This window comes from Nothobranchius furzeri, chromosome 7 (assembly GCF_043380555.1).
Source record: "Nothobranchius furzeri strain GRZ-AD chromosome 7, NfurGRZ-RIMD1, whole genome shotgun sequence".
Lineage (NCBI taxonomy): Eukaryota > Metazoa > Chordata > Actinopteri > Cyprinodontiformes > Nothobranchiidae > Nothobranchius > Nothobranchius furzeri.
This window is the reverse complement of record NC_091747.1, coordinates 55,217,730-55,230,783: the sequence shown is the minus strand read 5'-3', so window position 1 is coordinate 55,230,783 and position 13,054 is coordinate 55,217,730. Positions and strand designations below refer to the sequence as shown.

At 42.2% G+C, this 13,054-nt stretch overlaps 2 protein-coding genes and 1 long non-coding RNA gene across 5 annotated transcripts in view; 2 read left to right on the top strand and 1 right to left on the bottom strand.

The window, feature by feature from the left end:
- Positions 1–101: 101 nt before the first annotated feature.
- On the top strand, positions 102–1,020 carry LOC107382978 (uncharacterized). Its single transcript, XR_011521013.1, has 3 exons — positions 102–458; positions 546–657; positions 730–1,020. It is a non-coding gene; the product is annotated as an uncharacterized lncRNA (long non-coding RNA).
- Positions 1,021–4,217: 3,197 nt separating this feature from the next.
- Positions 4,218–12,878, bottom strand: armc3 (armadillo repeat containing 3). Of its 3 annotated transcripts, none has more exons than XM_015955354.3 (17): positions 12,738–12,878; positions 12,498–12,551; positions 12,243–12,360; positions 11,915–12,040; positions 11,673–11,741; positions 11,393–11,568; positions 11,088–11,282; positions 10,754–10,937; positions 10,518–10,670; positions 10,327–10,435; positions 8,214–8,463; positions 7,843–7,979; positions 7,505–7,673; positions 7,255–7,349; positions 6,262–6,429; positions 5,954–6,116; positions 4,218–4,829 (listed from the first exon to the last, which is right to left on the bottom strand). In XM_015955354.3, exons 2-17 carry the CDS (start codon positions 12,543–12,545, stop codon positions 4,626–4,628), a joined length of 2,364 nt encoding a protein of 787 aa, XP_015810840.3. In that variant the 5' UTR covers positions 12,546–12,551; positions 12,738–12,878; the 3' UTR covers positions 4,218–4,625. The 3 variants fall into 3 exon arrangements, with proteins under 3 accessions (XP_015810840.3, XP_015810841.3, XP_015810842.3); XM_015955355.3 differs by having other exon boundaries at positions 10,754–10,865; XM_015955356.3 differs by lacking the exon at positions 11,088–11,282 and having other exon boundaries at positions 10,754–10,865.
- pip4k2aa (phosphatidylinositol-5-phosphate 4-kinase, type II, alpha a) overlaps positions 12,873–13,054 on the top strand; it is a 37,549-nt gene continuing 37,367 nt past the window's right edge. The window contains exon 1 of the mRNA XM_054751933.2: positions 12,873–12,893. The gene's annotated coding sequence lies outside the window, so the exon portion shown is untranslated. The remainder of the gene's footprint in view (positions 12,894–13,054) is intronic.

Here is a 13,054-nt window from a genome sequence, read left to right as displayed (position 1 = left end):
AAACAAGGCTAAAACTGAAATCATGCATGCACAGACACACACACACACACACACACACACACACACACGCACGCACGCACGCACACACACACACACACACACACACACACACACACACACACAGTCAGTTAAGGTGCACAGATATGCCTACACCCTTGGACAGACCCAGGAGTGTGGTGGAGAACTTCTGATCCCAGCTTCCATCTGACTGAAGGTGCAAGGTCGATGAACAGTTCCAGGTAAAAAAAAAAAAAACTCCTGATATTCTAACAGAAAAACCTGTTGCTCCGTCTCCGCTCTGCTCTCCAGTCTTTCTCATCTTCTCTAGAAGCTCCTCCCACAACAATGTGATGTTGTGTATCATTTGTTTTCAGGCTAAACTAACCCAAGAACTCTGCTGTCAGACTGACTGTGGCAGCTACAAAATGGTCCAGGCTACCTACCATGACGCTTTGCAGGTGTGGTAAAAGTGATTTTTTTTTTCATTGTGTAATCTTCATTACAACCTTTTGAGTTTTAACATCATCTATATTTTTGTTTTATAGCAAAGTGTGCTGCTGCTGTGAGCTTGGAGCTAGATTACATCATGACATCACAGAGGAGCTACTGATTCTCGTCCAATAACACTTGGTGGTGATGTGTGAGCTGATTCACCTGGTAAATAACTTTTACATAAATATTTTCTCTTTGGTAACAAAGTGAATTAACTAATAACTTGCATTCCTGTAGGACACTCAGCGAAATATGGACGCTACACCATGAGGCAGGCACACGTGGAGATTATATAGGAACATATATGGTGAGCAACAGAACACATTATTATTGATATTATTGTTCACTGTCCTGGATGTCTTTCTGCATCTCTTCATTAGCCTGGCTGACCACCACTGCAGGACACCTGACAACTCCTGTCATCTGGCTATGAGGGCAGAGTGAAGAGCTAGTCTGGCTGCACTCAGACTAGCCGTTAGCACATCAGTCCAGTCCAGTTTACCACAATATCTATATCGTCAAACAAAGCACAATATGTGATGAATATGTTTTTTTATATTAGATTGTCTGATTACAGAGTTTCCTGTCATACTCATATCTGTGCACCTTAAACTGACTGTGTTTGCAAAAGGTGTGTGTGTGTGTGTGTGTGTGTGTGTGTGTGTGTGTGTGTGTGTGTGTGTGAGTGTGTGTGTGTGACATCAATTTTAGCCTTGTTGATTTATTCTTTATTTAACTGGGAAGGTCCTATTGAGATTAAAAACCTCTTTTTCAAGAGAGTGCTGGGCAAGAGGCTGAAAAAATTACAGTTACATTTGTTTTAGCTACACAGACATGTTATTTACACAATTACAGAAGGCAGTTACAACCAAGCCCCCACAATGCGGCTCAAAAATTGAAGCAATCCCGGAAGTACTAAAACTTGCAGTTCCACCCTCATCCGCTAGGGGCTGATGTCAGAAGCGAGCAAATCCTCATTGACTCCCATGTTAAAAATACCAATTTCACAGCAGAAATAAACATGTTTACAGCCTGGTTCCAAAACATGTTTTTGGTTTAAATTATCTAGTTTACACTCACAACAACTCTGAGGGGGGTGAATATTTTCTCACTCTTCTGTTTAAGTGTATTAAAAGCCTAAAATTCTGTATAATTAATGAGCATCTGACCCATGTGACCGCTGCCTCAGACCCACGTGACCACAGAGCTAGCTCCGGGGAAAGGCCTCAGTCTGAGCCTCGGCCTCGCCTGAAACCTGTTCGGTCATTTTCAGTCTCTCAACTTAGACCATTAGTTGTAGCATTTGTGCGTTCTTTTTTGGATATTTTTTGTGCAATTGTTGGACAAAATGACTTGCTGTGGCATTAATTGCACTAATAGAGCGTCCAAGGAGTCTCCACTTCATTTTTTTCGGTAAGTAAAATTATATTTATGTATTTTAGGTCACTGCCGAGCTGAGCTTAGATCTTAACATGTACTGTTTAACCATGAAATTTAAATATAATAGGGTAATACCCAGTGCATTTAACACAATGCTGCACTTTAGAAAATGGGTTGAAATATAACATGTTGGTGGAGCTGGGTTCCGACTATCGGCTTGTGGAGCTCTTGGGAGACCGATGTTTTCCACCCGTTTCTCCCCTCCCCGCAGCTCGGCGCATCTCTGTCTGATCGCGGCTCCTGTCTGCTGCGCGGGCTGCCAGCTTGTGGAGCTCTGGGATGGAAACCTTTCCACCCGGTTCTCCCCAGCGGCAGCTCTGCACATCTCAGATCGCAGCGGCGCTTGTCTGCTGTGCGGCTGCCGGCTTGTGGAGCTTTCGGGAGACCTCTGTGTTCCACCCGGTTTTACCCAGCGGTCAGCCCGGCGTATCTCTGACTCAGAAGCTCTGGTGTTGTGCACAGTTAACTCCGGTTGTAGCTAGGTTGCTACCTCCGTTAGCTTAGCTCCCACCTCCGCGTTAGCTTTGGGTTAGCTTCAGGTTAGCTTGTAGCTAGTTTGACTGGGTGTCGTCAGTTGATCCCAGCCTTACAGCCCCACCCTCAGCTCCACCTCTCTTCCCTTTTGTGGAATTGTCTGGGCTTGACGGAACCTGTGACACGGTCAAAATGGCGGTGGTGGCCACCTCCCATTTGGCCTCAAAAACGTGTTATTGGAGTTTATGAAAACCCATTGTCCAATATTTATATGTCGACGGTTACAACACAGGGAATCTGTCTCAAGGGCTTTCAGTCTGGGTTTTAAATTTTCCTTATTTTTTACTACATCCTTATGAGCTGACTTTAGTGAGCGCAAAGACAACTTTGTTGTACACCTGTGCAATGAAACAATCTTTTATCTTGAATTTCTGAAATTATCAGATATGTAAATAACAGGTTCAATCCATTAGGTATTTTATTCGTTTTTTATTTACTTTTACTTATAATCAGAAACTTTAAATTTGATGAAAGTAATTTTAGATTCCTAACAAATAAAAACACACTTTGCCCCCCCCTTCCCCCCCCCCCCCCCCCCCCCCCGTGGCTTTTGGCTTACGTCTGGGTGCCCCCTAGTGGTGAATACATCCCACTGATACAAGTCTGATCACATCAGTCCGTGTTTTATTATTGTTTATTTAATAGGGACAGATCGTGTCAGTGTCTTCATTTTATTAATATCAATGCAAACAGCAGTAATAAAATCATGTTTAACATGAGCTAATGCAACAATCACTATATATGAGGTCATTTTGGTGAATTTAAGCATAAAATTAGCCTGGCAAGCCGGACTAAATAAATGTATTATTTAGTCCAAAATTGATGTAAAAGCTGTTTCAAACGAGCTGTCGCCATCTTGTTTCACTCTATTGCATCATCCCACCCACCAGGCATATAGTGCCCTGATTGGCCCACAAAGCGAATTAAGCTCTGTGATTTGTTCACTAAGCAGATAGAGCACTATGATTGGCCCACCATTATGGACCAATCACAGGTCTTTATGTGTTTGAACCCCTCTAGAGAGCTGTGATTGGCCAGCCAGAATGCTGTCGGGGATTGAAGAGGTTCCAGTGGAGCAGTCCTAGACCAAACTTTGCAAAGCAAGAATTTGGTCTAGTTCACTAGACTAGCATAAAATAGCATCTGCAGGAAACCAGGAAATAGCATCTAGGATGAACTAGTACTGTCTGTATTTTCTCATCGTGGATTGGGAAATCAAACTTTAAAATAAGTGGCTGCGAAAACTTTGGGGAGTGGCCTGCAAAACGCCGTCTTTTACGCCGTCAGGAAAGTCATAGAACGCCGTAAAAGACGGTGTTTTGTGCTGTCAAAAACGTCATCTTTTACACCGTTCTGAGGACGAGCTAGAAGTGCCTGCAGTTCGGTGTTCAATGTGGCATTCAATGACTAGAAAAAATGTCATTTTTTATGGCGCTCTGAAAGACTACATAAAGACGGCGTGCAATACTGCATTCAGAAGGGATTTCCTCCGCTTTTTTCTGTGTTTTAAGTTTAAAGATAGGGATTAATATGCCGTTAAATAACCAAACGTGCCCAAAAGTGGGCGAATTGTAATCCCAATAAGGCTTGCGATAGAGCGGCGCTTCGGCACCACAAGTGACCTATAGAATAGGATAACAAGGGCGCTGAATGAAGGCGGTCCCCGTTTCGCGGCGCTTCGGCGGCCGGTGTGTCCCAGGCGTCATGCTGCAGCGGATCCACGCTGGGCAAAAACCAAACCTCCACCTAAATAGGTCAAAGGTGTCACCGTTTTTTATTGTTGGGAAAGGAGCAAAGTGCAATCTGTCATGAATAGAAAAGAAAACCAAGGAGGGAATTCGTCAGAACACGTGTGCCCCTCGAGACTAGAATAAATCATGAGTCCGTTTGCTGAAGTTTATTTAATAAATCAGTTTCACATAAAATGGTCAAATTTGACTAGAACACATCAGCTGGGTTCAATCCCAACTATTGTCAATGAGAAATAATTTAAAGAACCTTTTAGTCTATCTAACCCAACAGATAATAAATATGTGTTCAAATGTTTCATGCAACAATCAGACTTTTTCCTCCTTTGGCTTGTGCATGCAAATAACTTATTCTTTGGTTTAAAGCTCAAACATGTATCTCACACACAAACTGTAGTAAACTCAAACAGCCTATATAGTCTGATACTGCAGAGCAGCTAGGGTATCAACTCCCAGCAGGGCACCAGGCTGGTGCATCAGGTCTACTATGTAGTGGCACGGCTGGGATGGGCTCCGGTTGGTGGGATTCTCCCTGAACAGGACCACTTCATTCCAGGCCCGGTTGTACTCGCCCCTAACAAGGGAGCAGCTCATTTCGATGCAGTCAGCAAGATACTGAAAAGATCCAGAAAACAGGATGAGAAGTGGATAGTTTAGAGAAAACTATGTTTTAAAGGTGCAATAAGTAAGAATTTTACTGTGAAATTATCACAAAGCAGTCTAATGTCTCAATATTGTCAGAAGGAAGGTTAAGTTGAAACAGATTTCCTTCTTAGCCGGTGGGTAGTTGTCAGTTTGTCTTCATTTAAAAAGGCCAAATTAAATAGAAGCATTTTATTTGCATGTTTCCTTTCAGCAGGGAGCGATTCAGACACAAAACAGGAGCAAAAGTGTTAAACACAGCTGATCCCGTGAGGTCACAAAAACACGGGGAGATTGCAACATCACGAGTGATTTCAGAAGTCCATACAATGACAAGCTAGGAGAAAGACAGCTGCATTTATCCAAAACGTCTGTGGTTTATTTTCTGTTCCATTTACATCAGCTTTGAGGAAATTAGGTAGTGACTTTTATTTTAAAAGTTTACAGATGTTTAACACTAATTTCCTGTTTGACTTACAGTCTGACCCGATTTAAACTGCAGAGTTTTACATGTTTTGGAAGCGTAGTGCGTAAATAGACTTGAAACATAATGATAACGTCTCTTCGCTTCTGGGACGCGTCCGAAGCGTTACACTTGGCTGCAGATGGAAAGGAAACAGATCACGGCGGCTAATTGTCTCAAAGTACATTTCACAACCGTTCCACTAAGATTTTATGTCTGGTGGAAAAGAGGCTTAAGAAACCACAACACATTTTTGTTTTTCTCTAACATCGGGTAAAGAAGGCTAAAGGCTAACGATGAGCTGACAATGCTAGCAGTGTATTAAAAACAATAATGACTCTAAAAATGTCTCAAGCTACTTTTTCAGTAACCAACAACTTAATATTACAGTGAAATTTGTTTATTTCATGTGTATGACTCGTCTTCACTCGTTGTCTAGAATCTTCTGTTGCTGGGACTGGTATCTGGCAACAGTTGCTCAGAGCAGACTTGTTTGTTTTGATGCATGGACTGCAGTACCCACATTTGACCAGAAGATGTCATTCTTACTTCATGCACCTTTACATACAGAAAACGTTTTGAAATGTAGTTTTCTACTAAGAAAAGGGCTAATCTAATCAAAGTGGGGGAATACCTTGAACAGCAGAGCTCTGTGGCAGTAGAAGCCCTTGTTGATCGAACCGATGGGAATAACATTAGACTTCAGCAGAACCTTTAGCTCGCTGAGATGCAGCTCCCATGGGAATTCATGCAGCTTTTCCATTCCCACCGCACCGCCCATGGCATCACTCACCACCCTGACGATCACAGAGAAAACCCATCATGTGGAGAAGTGTTTGCTTTGCATCTCTGGGCTGTATCTCTGCTTCCGCTTTTCAGCATCATTTAGTTTCTGAGCAACTTTTTGTCTACTTGTGACAAAGATATCTGCTTGTTTCTCACCTGGCTAGAGCTGAATACTGCTCTTTATCGTCCTTCAGGGGGAAGATGGATTCTTTGGCTTTTTTAACTAGCATCTGAAGAGAAACGTCATCAATCATGCCCTGTGGTTTCACCACTGTGGACTCAAAGTGGGGCTCATCTGTGTGTTTAACCTTCTCTTTCTTCTTCCTGAGACAGATCAGAAGAGCTTTCTGTGAAGACAAGATAGCTGATTCATGTTGGAACTAGATAAACAGATCCCAGCAGAGTTTCCTTTGCTGTTCTGTGTGGAGTGTCATATTGTAAAGATGCATTTTCACTCCCTTCTCTGTGTTTATCAGCTTGTTGTTACGAAGAAAAACAAAGTAAAAAATGGATTACGTAATATTCTTAATTTGTTAATGCGACCTAAAAGGGGGCGTAAAGAGACGGACCCTATGGGTGCTGCTCTCCTCGGTGATGCAGACAGGATGGACGCAGCTTTTAAATAACAAAATAGTGTTTTGTACATTAACAGGTTTCATAGGCAATTATTAACGGTTTGTGGTGCCTCTTCATTTTATTGAGTATCTTTGTTTTGTGTCTGTTTATAATTCAAGTGTAAGACAGATCAGAAGGCCAGAAGTCTGAGCACAAAGGGGCTGAGTGGTTTGGCATCTTAAAAAGGGGGATTGTTTACCCGGTGAGGCCAAGCTGTTGGGGGAAGGAAACGAGAAGGGAGATGGAGAAAAAGAAACTAATTAAGGAGAAAGTCGAGCACTGGATTGGAGCAGACGGGGGGAGGGCAAAAGTGATTTCACAGCCACAAAACTCGTTCCAACTCTTCTGTTTTCTCAGAAAAAAATTCTACAAAAGTGGCTTGCTTCAGTTTAACGGTTTGGGAAAACTAAAATGAGAATCCGTTAAGAGCTAAACTGATCTTGTTGTATATCTGATAAGCTACAACGAAAAATGTCAATTTGGTCAAAAGTTTCCTTTAATTTGTGAAAAAATGTTGTGTTGTTGGATTCGTACTCCGCTGCACTGTCAGCAAAGATGATGGGCCGATGATAGTTGACTGGCTGCTTAAACAGTTCCTCTAGAGTCGGAATCATCTGACCAGAGCAAGCCTGTGAGACACACACACACACACACACACACACTCGTGAATCATACAGTGCCATCATCATTGACTTTCTCCCTGCATATTTAAATGAAGTAAATTGTCGTTATCCAAGAGATCACTGATTTTAGTTTCTGCTTAAACAACGATGGACCAACAAACCTTCCCAGCATCGTAGAATCCACCAGTAATCATATCAGTGGGAGATAAATGACCCATCAGGCTGTATTTAACAGATAAGTTGCAGTTGAGCAGGCTGATCATGGCCAGCTCGCTGAAACGGTTTCTGTGATTTTCTGAATGTTTGATTTCCTCAAGCATTTCCAGAGCTCTAAGAGACAGAAACACAAAAATTACATAAGAACTCATTTATTGTCTTTTGCTGCCATCTGCTGGCAACTTTATAAATTACATTTTAACAATTTTCTTTTCATTGATTATTGTTTTTTTCACAAGCGCTCCATCACAACAATTCAGCATTATTTTTGTTGTAATTGTACCCAATTCTGCACATTTCCACTGAAGAGGGCTTATCGCTGGCCAACACATTCACAGCCAAGCATGCATTGTGCAGCACGTCCTTGTCTTTAGTTTGTAGCAAATTCACCAACAGCTGCAGACCCCCAGCTTGCCGAAACTAGGACAAGAGCGATAGTTGGGTTACTCTGGGACAACTTAGCACATACTGTTTGGCAATTCTTTAAATATCTGTGTTTTAGGTCATTGTTTTTTTGTGTCACATTCTGAGTTAGAAATGTAGCAACATTCAAAATACCAGACAGTTTATTTGATACAAAACATCAGATGTTGTAATATTTTGGTGGCTACACAAACATGAGAATGTTGCAGCCATCACTAAACAAACACCAACCTGTGTCCTGGCTTCTTTATCGCAGGCCAGGACTGTCACACACTGCATCGAGTTGACCAGGACCTGAGGATCTTTGGACTTCAGCGGTTCAACCAAAGCCTCCATGCCTTTGTGTGACAAGATGCTGGATCGAATGACCACCTCTCCTGCCATGAGGCAAAGTGTGGCAGCAGAACTGGCCACCGTCTTTGAACAGCTTCCATTCAGCAGCCGGACAAGGATCTTATGCCCCCCTGCCGTATACACCGCACTGGAAGATACCGTCTTATATTTAATGAATATTATTGAAATGAAAACGTACTTCTATGTTAAAACCTGCATTTGTATGAACATGCATTTGAAGATGTCTTCTTTTAGGTCACCTCCCAGTTGGACATGTCCGGAAACCTTGCCAAGAAGGCATCCAGGAGGCATCCTAACTAGATGCCTGAGCCACCTCAACCGGCTCCTCTTGAGCAGCGGATCTACTCCGAGCCCCTCCTGGATGACCGAGCTTCTCACCCTATCTCTAAAGGGAGAGCCCAGACACCCTACAGAGAAAAATCCTTTCAGCCGCTTGTATCTGTGATCGCATTCTTTTGGTCACTACCCAAAGCTCGTAACCGTAGGTGAGTGTAGGAACGTAGGTCGCACGGTAAATCGAGACCTCTCTCTTCACCATGACAGATCAGTACAACGCCCGCATCACTGCAGGCGCAGCATCACTCCGCCTATCGATCTCCCGCTCCATCTTTCCCTCACTCATGATCATCACCCCTTACCTGGATGAGGCAATCTACCCTTTTTTTTTCTAGCAAAACTAAGTTTTTGTTTCTGATAAACAGAAAAACATTTGATTTATGGGCAGTTTTTGTAACAGTTTGGTGGTTAACAGTACACACAAGCTACAAGAATTGCAATAAACCTTTCATCTGCAACTCCTCATGTGTGCCTCAGGGTTCGATTCTAGGGCCACTCCTATTCTCGATTTACTTATTGCCATTGGGGATGATTCTGACAAACCTTGGAATAAGTTATCACCTTTACGCGGACGATTGCCAGATTTATCTGGCTTTAAGTAAACCTGACTCAACACGCCTCCGTGTCGACTGTATTACTGCAGTTAAAGGCTGGCTGTCGGAGAACTGCCTTTGCCTGAACGAAAACAAGACCGACGCCATTCTTTTAAATCCAATAAATCCAGAGCATGCACCTGGTGACTACCCTCTACTGTTTTTAAATCTTAAATCCTGTGTGTCCAGTCTGGGAGTGAAACTTGACTCTGATCTGTTAATGAGTTCACAAATTAACTCTACAGTCCGGTCCTGCTTTTTTCAACTACGTTGCATCTCGTGCTTAAAGTCGATAGTCGAACGACCTCAGCTGGAGTCTGTTGTTCACGCCTTTGTACCCACACATTTAGACTATGCCAACTCACTACTTGTTGGTGTCAGTGTCTCAGCAATCGAGCGTCTACAGAGAGTGCAAAATGCGGCGGCTAGGTTCCTGACAAACACCTCGCGACAATGTCACATTTCACCCGTCCTTGCACGCTTGCACTGGCTGCCTGTTAAATACCGCATCCAATTTAAGGTTTTGACCTTTGTCTGCAACATTCTGAATGGTCAAGCCCCGGCTTATCTTTCAGAACTGATAAAGCCTTATGCTCCAACCAGAAACCTGAGATCTGCAGATCATTTGCTTTTGTGTGTCCCGAAAATGAGGTATAAATCTTGTGGCGAATGGGCCTTTGCGTTCACTGCTCCTAAACTCTGGAATGCTGTCCCCCTTAGTGTTGGAAAGGCCCCAGAACTGGGCCGATTTAAGTCGGTACTGAAGGCCTTCTTCTATCATTTAGCTTTTATTCAATGATCTAGTTTTTTGTGTTTTTACGTTTTATTCTGGCTCTGTATTTTATTGTTGTACGTTTCTTTTACAATTTTTTAGATTTTACCTCTTACCTCCTATATGACTTATCTGTTTTATCTTGGGGTTTGGCCTTTTTACTGTACAGCACTTTGGTCAGCTGTCATGCTGTTTTTAAATGTGCTATATAGATAAACATGGTATGGTAACTGATTTGCAGCTCACATTGGAAGAGGTGGAGGTAAGAAGTGGCCAGTGTGTGACTCACAAGGCATTGGGCTGGTTGTTAACTGTGAGACTAGAGAGAGCCTGGGATGCAGCTTCTCTTAGTGCAAGGTTCTCACTGCTCAGCAACTCCACCATTGCAGGAATACAACCTGAAGAGCAAACACAAATCGTTTCACTCATTCAGTTTGCTGCAGTGAGTGTGTCGGTGCTGCTGTGACTCTGTGACTGTACCCAAGTCTCTGAAGCTGTCTCTGCTGGATGGATGGAGCCCCATGGCGGCCACAGCCTGACAGACTAATGCTTTCACGCTGGTGTTCTCCACAGACAGAAGCCCCACTAAAACCTTCTCCACATCCTGCTCGTGGAGGACTTTTCGGCTCTCAGCTTCACGTAAACACAAATAACACAAACAAATGAAAAAATGCACATTAAATCCCCAAAAGACAGCTGTGTGTGTGTGAACTTACAGCTCTGAGCCACCCTGGTGAGGCATTTAATTGTAATGCACTTGATTTCTGGAGTGTTGGGAGTGAGGATGAACTCCAGCAGCCTGGCCAGTCCTCCGTTACTGTGAATTAGCTGAACAGTCTCACTGTCACTCAAACAGTTAGCCATTACTTGTAAAGCTTCAGCATGTAAGTCAGTAAGTTTCTGTGGGAAAATAAATAAATAAATGGCCAAGAGTGCAGGAGAAAAACCTAAAGGGTCTGAAAATATCGCCTCCATCTTTTTTCCATGATTTTTGTTTTTTTACAACTAATGAAGAACATCTCATTGATGCATCTCTTCCCGTGCACTAACCGTGTTTTTAAGGATATCCATCAGCTTTTCAAACCCATGCTCATTCCTGAAGGTACTGCGTGTATCCTTATCAGTAGTGACACTCTGCAGCGTATTTAAAGCCAGATGCTGAATGACAGGGAAGTCGGACTTCAGCAGCTCCAAAAGTGGAGGAATCCCACCTAACGTATGTACCGCCTGGCGGCTTTTGTAGTCCTTTGTTCATCAAAACCACATAGGTTAGAAAAGGTTTACAAAACAAAAGAGCTGATGAGTGTTTAATGTGTTTAAAGGAAGAAGCAACACACTGTAGGGCTCTGAGTCACCTGAACCAAGTTGAAGATGACCTGTAGTGAGTTCTTCTTGACATCTGGGTCTGAGCTGGATAGGAGCACAATTAGAGGTGGCAGGCCGTTGTTCTCAAAGATCTGAGCCTTGCCTACGAAATCCACTGACAGAGTGGTGAGGCACAGTGTTGCATACTCGTGGATCACTGTATCCTCTATAACAGAATAAAATGCATTTACATAGTCAAATTAATAAGTATATTTCATATTAGGATTGTATTGCTTTTGTAAATAAATTAGTGTCCACAATGAAGATTACCATCAAGTGTGAGTTTTTCTATAACTGATGGAATGATATTTAGTTTTTTTAATACACTGCTTACATCTCCTGTCAAAGAAAGCAGAAGTTAAAGCAAGGCAGTGCATAACATCATTCATTCTGTTAAATCAATAAAACGCACAATCTACTTATCTAACTGAATCAGTGTCCCAGAATTAGAGTGTAAATGACAAATGTTTCTTAAATAAATCAACAGTTGGATGTAGGTTTTAAAGACACACCATTGGTAGCCATGATGCCCAGGGCTGTGAAGGCATTGCCTCTGATCACTCTGTTGTTGTGATTTATGAGCCTGCAGAGGGGCTCCAAGGCCCCAAGCCCCAGCAGAGAAACCTTATTCTCATCTCCTAACAACAGAGGGCGACAGTGAACAGAGGACAAACTCGTCTCAGTTTGGTGACACACAAACTAAAATGTCATCACAAGGTAGTCTGGAAAGGTAATTTTGAATTAAAAGTTTAAAAGTATGTACATGTAAATGAGATTTCTGTTCAGTGTAAATAAGATCACAACAAAGAATGTATGTGTATTAGGTGGAGTTTACTGTACCTTTCTCTGCAAAGGTGCGGATTGCTTCACATGCTTTCACTATTATGTCCTCCTCTGGGGAGTTTAACAGCGACACTGCCGTTGCTTGGGTTTTAACCTCCACAGAAAATGGCTCAAACTGAGTCACGTGAGGGGGAATTGTTAAAATGTAGTAATAAAGGACATGCAGTCAAAATCTAGCCACATATTTCGCATTCGTTTCAGATGCTATTAGCTTCATCAAAGATTGAATATGTTAAACATTTGTAAAATTACCGTTTCCTTGCATGGAGTTTCACTCTCCTTTCTTGACGTTTTCCCCATTTTATTCTACAATATATGGGACAACATTTTTTACAATGTATAGATATTTAATAACTGCTTATTTCTTGTATGAAATTATAATTTCACACGCTATAGCTTGTAATAAGCTAGTAAGCTCCCAAGCTACTGCTACCGCTTAGTGCTAGCGCTGCCCATTAGCTTAAAATAATCTCATAATATTCATATAAGTACCTCAAATGTTTAAGGCGACTTATCCTTTCTGGCCAGTCTAAAGGAATCTATTTTAAGCGTTAAAACGTTTCCACTCGTGGACAAGAAGCAGACCGTCTTCAGTTTGTGAAAAAGGAAGTTGACAATGGGTTGCTAGGCAACGCATACCTCCGTGGGGTAAGTTATTCGTTTATTTTAGATGTTTAAAATAGTATCTGCCGGTGTAAATGTGCATTTCATCGGGTAAAACTTGCTATTTATAAGTTTATAAGTAACTTTACAAGTTTAAAAAACAAGCAAACGGTAGGGAAATGTCCAAATATGGTCATATTGACAAA